General features: G+C 35.0%; 1 protein-coding gene and 1 long non-coding RNA gene across 11 annotated transcripts; one reads left to right on the forward strand and one right to left on the reverse strand.

Annotated features, from left to right (window-relative positions):
- Positions 1–596: 596 nt before the first annotated feature.
- LOC146922430 (uncharacterized) lies at positions 597–4,232 on the forward strand. Of its 10 annotated transcripts, XR_015012469.1 has the most exons (8): positions 597–1,331; positions 1,463–1,595; positions 1,858–1,972; positions 2,127–2,209; positions 2,408–2,474; positions 2,759–2,826; positions 2,911–2,989; positions 3,835–4,232. It is a non-coding gene; the product is annotated as an uncharacterized LOC146922430 (long non-coding RNA). The 10 variants fall into 10 exon arrangements; XR_015012465.1 differs by having other exon boundaries at positions 2,127–2,669; XR_015012467.1 differs by having other exon boundaries at positions 2,127–2,474.
- A 1,364-nt stretch (positions 4,233–5,596) lies between these two features.
- Positions 5,597–6,201, reverse strand: LOC146922431 (uncharacterized). Its single transcript, XM_085711533.1, has 2 exons — positions 6,118–6,201; positions 5,597–6,001 (listed from the first exon to the last, which is right to left on the reverse strand). Exons 1-2 carry the CDS (start codon positions 6,199–6,201, stop codon positions 5,597–5,599), a joined length of 489 nt encoding a protein of 162 aa, XP_085567659.1.
- Between the last annotated feature and the right edge of the window lie 8,476 nt (positions 6,202–14,677).

Raw genomic sequence — 14,677 nt, forward strand, 5'->3', positions numbered from 1 at the left:
TCCATATTTTGTTGAATAAATGGTTGTTCTTGATCTGTCATCATGTCACACTACTAGAAAAAGCTGAAATACCGACGGAATTTAGAGACGGAATTTGTTCTGTCTCTAATAGAGACGGAATTGGAGACGGAAAAAAGCATTGAGAGACGAAAATTATTATTTATGTTTTTGTGACGGTTTTAGAGACGGAATTATCCGTGTCAAAATTATTTTGTCTCTAAATCCGTCTCTGCATAGCTAGATTTATCATTAATGCTATAAAAGGACATTTGGAGACGGAATTTAGAGACAACTTATTTCTGTATCTAATGTATTCCGTCTCTGTTTCCGTCTCTAAATGGTCAAGTAGTTATTGAAATTGTCAAATTTCTGGTAGAGACGGAAAGTTTCCGTCTTTGACGAATTCCGTCTCTGAATTCCGTCTCTAATGAACTTTTCATTTTTTCCACCAAATTTTCATTGCCGCCCACTTTTTAAAAGGTGCCGCCCAGCCTCATCAGAATTTTGGTTTGCTCTTTTTAATTTTTCTTTAATAATATAATAATAATATAATATAATATAATATAATAATAATAAGAATAATATAGGTTATCTCACTCACTCACAATTCACTTCTACTACTCTTTTACACTTCACGTTCTCTCTTCTCCTCTTTGCTCTTTCACTGTTCTCACCTCCATCAATTCCTCAATTACCAATTCCAAACCCTATTACCAACATCCCCATTTCATCCTTCTCCTCAATTACCAATAGCTTACCTCCATCAATTTCTTATTCCCAATTCCAAACCCTAATTCCAATTATGGGTTACAAAGACAAACCAAATACCAATTGGAGATTCTTTGTTAAAAATCACTACAAGAAATTGTGAATTTTGCAACACTGAATTTGCGACTGTTCAAGAATAACTGTCGCAATCTGAGGTCTGCGACGGTTCCTACAACCCTTTTGAACAACAGCCGCATGATTTTTCACTTTTTTCTCTATTCGTATAGCTTTCTCCTCTTTTCTTTTCCTGCACGCGCACAAGACCCTAACTTTCTCTCTCTCATATCAAAAACCCCCAAATCTCAAAAGAGGAGAAGAGAAAACCCCAATATTTTCATCTCATTCTTAAAACCCCCAAATCTCCAATCTCACGAATCCTCTCAATCTTCTCACACTAAAATCTCAACCAACCCACAAAAATAATAACCCGCGATTCAACCCAACCCATGAAAATCTCAGCGAAATTGTTTGTGACGTGATTCAGCCAATCGATTCAACAAACCCTCAAGAGACACAATCGATTCAACAAACCCTCAATAGACACAATCGATTCATGATTTAAGGTATCTTCGCTCCCAATCTCAGATCCGTAATCATCATCTCCTATCTTCTTCTCTCGCAATCTTAGCGTTTTGCAGTTGTTATTTGTATTTTTTGTTTTGATTATGGAATTTGAACTTTGAATTTGTTTCAGTTATGCTACACATAGGTTGATTACTCCGAAGGACCATGCTTCTGTTCAGATTAACATAGATCTTTTGGATGAGATCGGTGTCTACAATGGTTAGTTCTGTACTTTTGCTCTCGGTGGCTTCACTCGTGCTCAGGTATCTATTATATACTTAAATTTTTGATTTTCATTATTATTACTACTTGATTTATAGAAGTTTTCATTACATTATGTTATCTCTGGATAGAATTTAATTATCTTCAATTCATATGGTTGATTCTGTTTCTCCTGTGGGTATTAAACCTGTTTTTTAAAACTTTTTTTGGGGGTTTTCAAGAACTCGGCTACGGCGGGATTTTTGGCAAGATTCCGATATTTTTTTGCTTCGTTTCAAATACTATTGTAATTATTTGCTATAGTTTTTGTTTCCTGCAGCCCCAACAAAGCAACGTTGGTAGCTACAGGTGGTAGTGATTCCAGAGGATTTCTCTGGAAGATCGATTGGCAAATGAAATAAGGATTCTGAGTTTGAAGGTATTTGCAACATACATAGCCTGATGATGAATGGATATTTATTTCTATATCTTGGATAAGTTCTTGTGATCATGCTACCTGCTATCTACCACAGCACATACAAACTCTGTATCTAGTTTAGCTATTAGCTATGATGGACATTTTCTTGCATCAGGAAGCATGGATAGAGTTGTTCAAGTTTAAGATGTATATGGGAATCTAAAAGGCGCACTTGATGGTCATAAAGGTGACATAGAGGTAAAGTGAGATTCTTAACTTTGTTATTCCTTAATTAGTTGCCAACTGGTATGCATGGCTGCAATGGAAAAGTGGCTTACATTGACACTGAAGGAACTTTGTATGTTTTTTACTCTTCTTTTTAAAAAAAACGATAACTTATGTTGCCTTTTCAATTGATATTCACTTATCGAAGTTTAATGTTCATTTGTACTCTAGTCGGTCTGACTGAAATGTTCCCATAGCTGAGAGGTTTGGCATGGATCCTGGGGCTGTATTAGATAATGTATGCTTCCTTTATTTCATATACTATATGTTTCATAATTGGATCCTGATAGTGAATATTTGGTGCTGAATGCTTACCAATTTCTGTTTTTGACGGCACAAGATTATCTATGCTCGTCCCTACACTTATGAGCAGCAGTATAACCTTCTCCCTGGTTTGGCTGCTAAAAAGTCTGAAGAACCATTCACACTTCTGGTGTGATGTTAATATGGAGTAGAATAGAGTAATATTCTGTTGCAATATCATGTGATGTGGAGGGTTAACAGAATATATTTATTTGGCAGATTGTAGATTTTGTGATTGATCTGTTTTGTGTTGACTGCACTAGAAAAGGATAGCTTGCTGAGTGCAGGTCTGTGAGTCTGTCATATTGATGCACAAACAGATTTTTAATCTCTACGTCTGCTTTTACTGAAAAGAAAAAGCTTTTTTGTAGCAAAAATTGGCTCAGATGCATTCTCAATTAATCAAGATAGCTGAGGAATTCAACGTTACTGTTTATATGACAAATCAGGGTAATTTCGCTCCCAGTGTTGCTGTTTTTTTCATTTCTTTAAATTTACTAGAACTCCAAATCAGGGTAGTGATTTGTCCACAATGGAAGTTCCTAAACATAGAAAAGACCCAAGATGGCTTTAATGAAGGTAACATAGGGAAATATCTGTGTGTGGAATTCCCCAATCCTTGTTTATGACCATATTCTAGAATTAACTTATAAACTAAAATGGAATTTTGTCCAAGTGCATTGTGTTGAGAATGGAATTTTCACTTTCCTATTTTTGGACAGGATGCTCTTTTTAAATTAGGCTTTGAGAACTATTGTCCCAAGACACATGATTCACTCTGATTATTTTGCTTGTTATGTTAATTGTGATGACTTGCAATATCTTGATGCTTCCTGAAATCTGAACAGATTAATAAAAGTTAATATTATAGAAGGAACAGATTATTAAAATCTGTTGTGTTCTTTGCCTCATGAAGGATTAAGGTTTTTTATTTTTGTTTGGGGCTGTTCATTTGAGAGTGTTTAATTCTTAGTGATGCGGGAAATTGCTGGTACATGATTGTATTTTGGACAAATCACTACCCTTTGGTTTTTAAGTGCTAAATGATTCCTTGCTATCGAGATAATTACATGCTAACGTGACCTTTTACTTATTAATTTTTTTTTATGTTTACAGTGTGTTTGGTTAGGATTTTATTAAAACAAGATTGGAAAAAAAAATCCATTAGTTACCATGGGACTGGATCCATATTCTATGGGATTTCAATTTCACTCATTTAACTCTTCTTTCTCTTTTTTTTATCTTCATATTCTTTTGCTCATTTTTTGTTTTGTTATCCATTTTTATTTGTTTAGATTGACAAACTGACTTATTATGGACATGGATGAAGGAGCACAAAAGGCAGATTATACACAAGAGAAAACTGACACAAATGAAACTAAGCAGTCATATATCTAAATTATATAACTAATATCTAAATTATATAAATTATACACAAATGAGCTTTAGCTTGGTCGCTTTTATTTTGGTATCTTTTGTTAGATCAAACATATCATGGTCTTTTATATTTTAGACAACTTTATATTGGTAACTACTAAGTGGATTGATGGTAAACTTATCTTGGTAACTACTAGGTGGATTGATGATAATCTTTAGTTTGGTTACCTTTAATATTTTGATATTATGTGGTGATGTTTTGTTTTTATGAGTGTACTTTGTCCCTTACCCTAACTTGATGGTTATCAAAATATTATTGACATTCTTGAGAGTTAAATGTAGTAATATTTTAAACATTGTTTTAGCACTAAACAGGGAGAATATTGAGGCAAATATATTATAAAAAAAAATATACATTTTAGAGACGGAATTTCGGTTTGTCTCGCCGAGATGGAATATTAATTAATAGAGACGGAAATTTTAACCTTTGTGACAAAATTTTAGAGACGGATTTTTATATTGGAGACGGTATTTTCCGTCTCCTCATAGAGACGGATTTTTCTTAACTTTCGGGAAAGTGTGGGTGACGGATTCTATTAGTTAGAGACGGTTTTATTCCGTCTCTCGATCGGACACGGAAAATGAAAGTCCGTCTCTAAAGGGTTTAGAGACCACAAAAACAACGACAGACCTTGTTCCGTCTTCGATTCCGTCTCTAACACGTATAGAGACGGATTTTTTTTAATTTTAGAGACGGATTTTGCCCGTCACTATTCCCAATTTTTTTAGTAGTGTCATACACACCACGGACCGTGTACCCACCACTCGGATCCGCAACCACGGCCACTGTCGAAGAATCATCCCGCAATGTAACCGTAAGTAAAAGATCCCTACACTCCTCTACCAACTCTTCCTCCCAAGCCCACAACCGCCGACGCCATCGCCAAGCCCCCCTCCAACCTCCAAACCCAACAGGAACATATCCCTAACCGTGACCACTTTATGGACAAGACGAATCATAAAGCCTCCTAAAGCGATCACACAACGGAACATTACCACACCAACAATCATGCCAAAAATCCGTATCGCTCCATCACCAACCCGACGCCTAACACACGACTCAAATCACCCATCCCCATCCTCACCTAACCCATCTCTAATACTCACTATCTCCCGCCACCAAGAAGAGCAACTCCGGCCCCCATCCTCCAAACCTCCATCCTCCACTCCATTCCTAGCCACTAACACTTTCCGCCACAACCCATCTCTCTCTACTAGCAACCTCCAACACCATTTCCCCAACAAAGCGAGTGTTAAAATCCCTCAACCTCCGAACACCCAACCCACCATACTCCTTCCTCGGACATATCGAATTGCAACCTATCCATGATATTTTTTGTTTATCCTCACTCCCCTCCCCCAAAAAAAAATTTATTTAGCAAAGATTCAATGGAAGAGATTATACCCGACGGAGCTTTGAAAAAGGAAAGTGCATAGACGGGAAGTGCAACAGGACGGATTTGAGAAGAATCAACCGCCACCAAAGGAAAGAAATCGACTATGCCATCCGGACAATCTAGTATTAATTCGATTAACAACGGCTCCCAAAATAATAACCGACGCGGATCGCCTCCAATCGAAAGACCCAAATAGAGAAACAGATTTTACCCACTTTGCAACCTAACACGAAGCCGCCTCGGACAACCAAGAATCACCGATATTGACCCCAACCAAAGAGCTTTTATGGAAATTTACTTTCAAGCCGGACATAGCTTCAAACAAAAGAAGACCCTTTATAGCACGAACATTAGCCCAACTTTTTTCACCAATAAGTAAAGTATCATCGCAAATTGTAAATGAGACAACACCACCGAATTTGCGCCACCCACCCCGTAACCCGTGAAAGATTCTCGTTTCAACCAAAGCTTTCATCAAAACATTCAAGCCTTCGTTGCTAATAAAAACAGAACGGAGACAAAGGGTCACCCCGACGAAGACCCCGTTCAAGATGAAACTCATCGCAGGGCTGCCATTCACTAACACCGACGCAAAGGGCGCATCGACACACTCTTTGATCCATTTTCTCTATAAAGTAGGAAAAGACATGCAACCCATAACCTCATCAAGATACCCGCATTCGACGGAGTCGTATGCCTTCTCAAAATCCACTTTGAACATCAAAAGCTCTTTCTTCAACTTACGGCCTCATTAACTACTTCATTTGCAATTAGAATACCGTCAAGGATTTGTCTATTCTTAACAAAAGCAGATTGGACATCCGACATAACACTATCGATAACTCCGCCTCAATCTGTTTGCTAACACTTTAGCCGTAATTTTATATAGACTTCCCACCAACGAAATAGGTCGAAAATCATTCAAGAATCGAGGACTATCTATTTTAGGAATAAGGGCAATGAACGTTGAATTTATACCTTTCGACAATTTCCCATTCCTATGGAACTCGAAATAAAACGCATAATATCATCTTTCAACAAAAGCCGTAAAGTCTTAAGGAATCAAAAATTGATGCCATCCGGTCCCGGACTCTTGTAACTACACAATCCCACACCGCCGCCTTAACTTCATCCATAGAAAAAGGTTTAGTCAAAGTACCCATTTCCATAAATGAAAGTCGACGAAACCGCAAATTCCCCGGTGTTGGCCGCGCCACTCTAACTGACATAAAATGATTTTTAAAATGCGAAAAAACTACTTGACGGACAGGGTTGACACCCTCCACCACCTCCCCATCCACTATAATCGACGATAAAGAATTATGCCGTCTTCTTCCCGCCAAAACCGAGTGAAAAAATTTGGAGTTGGCATCGCCATCTTGAAGCCATTGTAATCTAGACCGTTGCCAACAAATACTTGTATTGAGACGGGACAAAGAATGGATGTCCGTTGAAATACCATGCATTTCGGCAAGCTCTTCTTCCGACAAAACCACCTCTTCCCCTTTACTATCCAGCCTCCGCCCGACGAATTTTTAAAGAATCTATTTTTGCAGGTAAATTTCTAGTATATGAGAATCATGCCATTCCTTCAACGCCACTTTAATAAGTTTCAATTTTTCTTTAAGAACATGGCCACCCCACCCTTGGTTGAACCGAAACACGCGCTTCGAGCATCCGTAGCAAGTCCGGCTTCGAAAATGATAATAAGAAAGCATCCCTTTATTTCCTCGATTATCCCTTTATATCTTATAGGAGGTTAACAAAATAAATAGGAGGTTAACACAATATATAGGAGGTTAACAAAATAAATCACGTTAAAATTAAATCACAAAGTAATAAAAACAAACAAATAAAATATTTGGACTATTCTTCAAAAACAAAAAAAATATTTGGATTATAAAATTAAAGTAGATATGGATTATCTATTGAGATGTTTATACCAGATGGAAAAATGAGTTTTTTAAAAAATAAAACATAAATATTAATATGGGAGTGAACATGTGCATAAACAATTGTCGTTTTTTATTTGAATATATAAAAAATAAAAATTCATAGGGAGGTAGTTCTATTGCATCAAATAGACCCCTTGTGCGTTGTGGTCGTCCCTATGAAATAGGAGGCTCGGCTCTCTATTTAAAATAGGTCTCCAATAAAATAAAAACGCAATTTTTTTGTGTGTAGTTAAGCTTTATTAAAAAATCGTAATCGAAGGGATTCTAAACATGAAACGAAATACAAAAAAATTAAGCGAAAGAGATGTAGAATTTACTAACATCGATCGTCGTTTGGATTTGTCACTTATCCGTCGTGGAAAGGGAAAAACGAATGGTTTATGTAAAAAAGAAATGATTGTTGTGATTCTTTCAATGAAATAGGTTTTCAAATTGTGCTTAAGTGATTATACAAATTGGGGGTGGTTCGAGAGTACCAGATTTATGTCCAGATAGGAGAACTAAAGTCTAGAAAAAACTCAAACGTGTAATGAAGTAACACATATATTTTTTATTTAATTGGGGGTGGGTATTAGAGTTAATTTCTTTTTAGGCCCATAGCTTTTGGAGGCCCGGCTTTATCGAGCACCTTGCACTCCCTCAAGGCCGGCCTGCTTGTGCGATAAAAATACATGAACATCATAAAATCGTTTTTAGTAAATGTAAATTAAATATATGACTCATTTTTTATAGATTAGAAAAACTATTCGACATTTTAGAAATTATTTTTTAGTGACTTTATTAAAAAGTATATTCAACTTTGTGTTTATTTTCGCTCAAAAAAACTTTGTGTTTATTTATCGTAATAACAATCATTTCTTTAAAAAAATAATTTAATTTAATTTGATACAACTATATAAAATGAGGTTTTTTTTTGTTACAAAATTACTTTCATCTTTTGATACTTATTTTATCCCTCCTTCGGTAAAAAACATAATCTTTTATCTTTTAATTTGAAATTGTTTTGATTTTTTTTGTAGATCCTGGTTTGACAAAAAATACAATAAAAAGGAGAAATAATGCTCTTTAAAGTGATCTTTTTTAAAAGTTATAACGAACAACCCCATAGACCTTGTTTGCAACAAATTTGAATAAAAATTATTTTGACATTCAATAATTAAAAAATAAACCGAGCATGTTTGACATTCAAAAATCATATTGGTCATTAACTTTCATAAATAGTTTTTGGTAGTATGAATTTTTCAAAGTGGATATGATGAAAATTCAAAATATTTGAAAATTCGAAAAAAAAAATCAGTTTTAAAAATATAACAAATTTTCTTCAATGTTTTTTTAGCAAATTAGTAAATTAAAAAACAAATAAAAAACTACATTTATTGAAACAAATAATGCTGAAATTGATGTAGCAATTAATTCATTAAATAAAAAAATATTTAACAAATGTAGTGAAATATTTAATGGATATGAATGAAAATATTATATATAGTCTGAGAGATATTTATGCTACATAAAATACTAACAATTCAATAAAAAAAATTATAATAACAAACAAAAATGAATTATAATAACACTGCTATAGCAGTCCTCTCAAGACAATGTATATTGAAAAGGCTACTAAAATTGATACAAGCGAGTTCACAAGAATTACATCAAATGGTTAACCAATGCCTAAACACGACAATGGACTCGACCGCCACAAATGATCACCAAACATAAAAATAACCTTTTTGGCTTTCATCCACCACAATAAATGATATTTTACTTTATCTAATAACCGAGCTATGGAGTTTTCTTTATGCTTAAAAAGCCTATTATTTCTTTCATTCCATAGAACCCACATCGTAAGTAGCCAAACAAGTTAGAGAAAGGACCTCCTCGATTTCAAACCAAATTTGTATAAAATGTAAATTGAGCAAAATTATTTGAAATATCGAGTGATCGACACCATCAAAACCAATCCAAGACCGCAATAAAGGCCATAAAGCACCAAAGCAAACTACACGACAAAAACAAATGGCTAGCATCTTCCACAAGACCACATCTTGACACACTTAAGCTCGCCTCGTATTCGGGATACCGCGATTCGCTAAATTAGACTTAGTAGGAAGTCGATCTCGAAGCAACCGCCAAGCAAAAATAGACACCTTAAATGGAACTTGCTTGTGCCAAACCAAGTCATCATGTTGCTTATCCTTGCGACATCTTTTGGTTTGTAAGCATAGCACACACACCACAAACCAAATACCCTTCGGACGGATCCGGTTGCCAATTCTACACATCAAAAGAAAAAGGCTTCAAAGAGACGTTAACAAGTAATAACCTACACTCCTCTATGAGCTCCTCCTCCCACACCCACAACCCCTACACCACCGCCAACCTTCACCCCTTGCCCCCCATCCAAGAGAAAACATATCTTTAACAGTTATTGATTTATTCAATGCTAAATCGAAATAACTCGCTAAAGCGACTTCGGGAGGGAACATCACCAAACCACCGATCATGCCAAAACAAGGTATCCACCGATCATCACCAAAGGAGATTCTATGGAAAAGATTGTACTGTTGGAGCCTTGAAGAAGGAAAGAACATTCAAGACAGACTTTAGAAAAACCAAGCGACCTCCGAAGGAAAGAAACCGACTTTGCCAACTGCAGACAGTCTAGATTTTATACGGATAACCACATGTTCCCAAAAAGACAACCGACGCGAGTTTCCACCAATAGGCAATCCAAGGTAGAGAAATTGCACTTTACCAACTTTACATCTCAACAATGACGCCGCTTCACTCAATCAAGAGTCGAAATATTTACACAACCCAACACACTTTTATGGAAATTAACTTTTAAACCAGACACCGCTTACAAAAAGGACTAGAACCGCCCGCAATGCACGAACGTTCGCCCAATTCTTTTCACCTAAAAGTAATGTGTCATCCGCAAACCGAAGGTGAGATAAAACCACCAAATTCTCGGCCCAAACACTATATCCACGAAACAAATTTGCATCAACCATGGCCTTCATCATAACATTCAATCCCTCTCGCTACATGTAAAAATAAAAGGGGGAAAGGCGGATCACCTTGACGCGTACCTCTACCTAAAGTAAGTTCATTTGTAGGGCTACCATTAACAAGAACGGATGTTGTAGCCGGCGTTACACATTCCTTAATCCATTTTCTCCATAAAGATGGAAAACACATTTTTCCCATCACCGCATCCAAATACCCCCAATCAACCGAATCATAACCTTTCTCAAAGTCCACCTTAAACAACATCAACTCTTTCTTGGATTTACGAGCCTCATCAACTACTTCATTCGCAATCGTAATCCCATCAAGGATTTGTCTCGTTTTTAACAAAGGCAGACTAAGCATCCGAAATTACACTCCCAATAACCTCGTCTCAATCTATCAATAACTGTCTCAATCTATTAGCCAACAGTTTAGCCAAAATTTTATATAAACTTCCGACCGGTAAAATGGGGCGAAAATCATTTAAGGTTTGAGGAGAGTCAACCTTTGGAATAAGCACAATAAAAGTATAATTAATACCTTTTGACAACTTGCCATTCCGATGGAATTGATTCACAAATCTCATAATATCCTCTTTCAAGTCAATCCAAAAAATCTTTGAAAAAACCGAAGTTGATACCATCAGTGGTCCGACTCTTGAAACTATCACATCCCATATAGCTGCTTTTACTTCCTCGATTGAAAAAGGCTTAACGAGACTTGCCCCTTCGCCGTAAGACAAACGTCCGGACCGTAACCCATCTATCGTCGGCCAAAGCTTATGATGCGGTTGAAAGGGTCTCGTAAAGTGAGAAAACACCGCATGACGGACGGGCTGCACGCCCTCCACCACAAAACCATTAACAATGATCGACACCAAAGAGTTTATGCGCCTCCGACAACCCAAAATAAGAGTGGAAATATTTCGAGTTAGCATCACCCTTACGAAGCCAATTAATTCTATATTGTTGTCGACGCATACTAGTATTAAGTCGGGATAAAGAATGGATATCCGACGAAATACCACGTAACTCCATTATCTCCTCTTCCGAAAAATCCTCCTCCTCCCCGTTTCCATCAATGGCGGCCTCGCTTGTCCTTCAATAAAATATTGATTTTAAAAAATAAAAAATAATAAAATATTGAGAATAAACATGGAAGTGACACGTGACATAAAAAACCTTACACATTCTTTTTATTACGATAACGTTTGAAAATTTTGAACGGTGTTTCTTTTATGAAATTTTGATTTTGATTAAAACTAAAAATATAAATGTTTGTTGTTTAAGGGTATAATTGCGATAAAGAAAAAGTAAGTATAATTATACATATCTAGTATGTTACATTTTTAAATGATAAATGAAAAAAAGACATATATATATATATATATATATATATATATATATATTCATACCTTGTTTCTTACATTTGTTTTAATATTTAACTTTATTCTTATCTATCTCGTTACATGTGATTTTTGTATTAAAATTGAGGGTATTTTTGGAAGGAAAAATCTAAGCCAAAAGTGCCGAAAAGGGTATATATATATATATATATATATATATATATATATATATATATATATATATATATATATATATATATATATATATATATATATATATATATATATATATATATATATGTTAACTTGCACCCACCTAAAAACACTAAGGTGCAAGTTAACAACCTGCACCTACTAGTTATTTACCGAAACACCCATGTTTTTCTATTATAAACATATATTATTTATACTATTTACAAAAATGTCCTTTTAATTGAAATAAAGTTTAATAGAGACAAAAGAGTGTTTTAGTAAAGCACAAGTAGATGCAGGCTTCTTGTTAACTTGCACCTACTAGTTATTTACCAAAACACCCATGTTTTTCTATTATAAACAAATATTATTTATGCTATTTACAAAAATGTCATTTTAATTAAAATAAAGTTTAAGAGAGACGAAAGGGTGTTTTAGTAAAGTACAAGTAGGTGCGGCTTGTTAACTTGCACCTTAGTGTTTTTAGGTGGGTGCAAGTTAACAACCCCACCACTTTAATCCTAACCGTTCATTTCAATCCAAAGTGGAGAAGAAAAACAAAGCGCGTCTGCGTTTTAGTGACTTGATTTAATCCTAACCGTTCATTTCAATCCAGCTGGCTAGCAATCAATCCTCTCACCCTCTCATTTAAAAAGTCCTCTCATTTGATACACCCTCTATATATATAATAGTATAGAATAGTATAGATACTATTGATTACAAATTGATGTAAAGGAATATTTGTAGGAAAAGCTACATATGCAAGATTTGGACCAAAACAATAACTACTAATGTAGAATTTAAAAATGCGAGGTAATATAAGCGTTGAAAATAATGAGTAATGGATTGACAGTTGGGTCGACAACATACCAATTGAAGTGTGGAAAAGTCTTTGAGATAGAGGCATTGTGTGGCTCACCAAATTATTAATTTAGAATGAAGCAGTGATGATCCACCGATATTTTTTTTGAATTAGTTGACCTTTTAATGTGTGACATCATGGAAAGAATAGATCCCAAAAATAAGCACAAACGTTTGGCAACATGGCAATAGCTTTGGGTAGTGATTTCAGATAGATATTGTTTGTAATCAGGAAAGGATTAAATACACGATGTTATTGTTTCTTTAATTAATTCATCAATTCTATGGCAAATTGTATCGTGTTGAGGCTTACATTGAATAAGAAATTGGGGTACTTCCATACCAGCAGAGTAGTAGGAAATTAGAAATTTTGATAAATAGATATTTTCAATTGGAGAGCACAATAGAAATTCCATAAGTTTTTCTCATTTAAATGTACACCCTCCGGTCACTATTATAAGCAAAAAACAACATTTTAGATTCATTCATTTAATGATGTATTTGGTCTTTATTATAGACCACATACATCATTAAATAAATGAATCCAAAATGTTGTTTTTTGCTTATAATAATGACCGGAGGTGTATATATTTGTTGATGATCATGATAGCTTCGCATACCTTTTAATTAGTTACATATATTCGTTTAGCCGAGTTGGGTCTCGGAACTCACTAGGGTCAAAGCAGGGGTCTAGGTTCAAAGAGATCACATATCAAAGTGGTATTCATATTGACAACGGAAGTTGTACCCTCAACCCTACATGTCAGTCAAATACATACAAATTAAGTCAACCTTCATTGGCATACGTTAATACGACTAGTGTGTGTGTGTGTTTGTGTGTGTGTGTGTGTATATATATTAAGTGCAAAGCCTAACGTTACCGTTACATATAAGTAAATAATGTTAAATAAATGACTTGATGAATATTATTTGGTTTTACTCAATGTTTCAAGTCAATACATTGAGACAAATTGTTTTTCAATAGCTTGTCTTGATTTGATCTATTATTTGAGGAATCTTCATGATTTTTTTACAGTTAGTGATTCATAGGTATCAAGTAACTATGTGTTAACATTTACAGGTTTTATAATGTGACTATCAACAAGGGTAGCAGCCAAGACCATATTATCTTGGCTTCAATGCGATGCACCTTGTTCTTGTTTGTTTTAGGTACTAATTCAATTTACTCGTCACCGACATTAAAAAATAACCTGGCAAATTAACAGCTTTGAATTGCAAAGCCTTTTCCTTGAAATGAGATTGGAATCTACAGATATATGTATTTAGAATATGTACGATCGAATGCTCTGGTAAAAATTAGTCCTAGCACTCACTTAAACCTCTGCAGGCATCCCCTTTATGAATCATACCTATATGACTGTGAAGTTCAGCATCAATGCGACTATGAAGTTGAATATGCAGATGTGGATATTCTGTTACGTAATACAGTTCTTTTTACTTACTTTCTTGAGATGTGGATATCATTAGATTTTTCTTGATTCTTCTTACCACCCCCGTAGATGACCAAAAACCCAATTTGAAATCCCTCCGGAAGCATATATACGACTATATTAGTTTGAAGATCATAGGAGCAAGATATAGGAATAAGGACGAGGACTTGTTCACAATTTCAATGAATCAACAAATTCCTGCAGTAAAAAATTGATGTTCAAATCAAGTTTTCTTTAGTGATTAAATTCTCACTCAAAAACATTTTTTAAATGGAAGAATAGTTAAATTCTTATTAATATTTTAACTCTAAATGCAATTGCAATCATTGTGTTTCCTTTGTATTTTCCTGGAAGCCAAGGCAATAACTGAGTTTAGCTTTGGACCAACTTCGTCAAATTTTTAAAGATGTATAAATTGTGAGCTTCAACTGTCAAAGTAAATAATGCAGAATTCAAGAGTACTAAGCACAAAGTGTCAAATTCATACACAC

Source organism: Medicago sativa, chromosome 5, assembly GCF_051527215.1.
Source record: "Medicago sativa cultivar Bolivia chromosome 5, Bolivia_mono, whole genome shotgun sequence".
In the NCBI taxonomy this organism is placed as follows: Eukaryota; Viridiplantae; Streptophyta; class Magnoliopsida; order Fabales; family Fabaceae; genus Medicago; species Medicago sativa.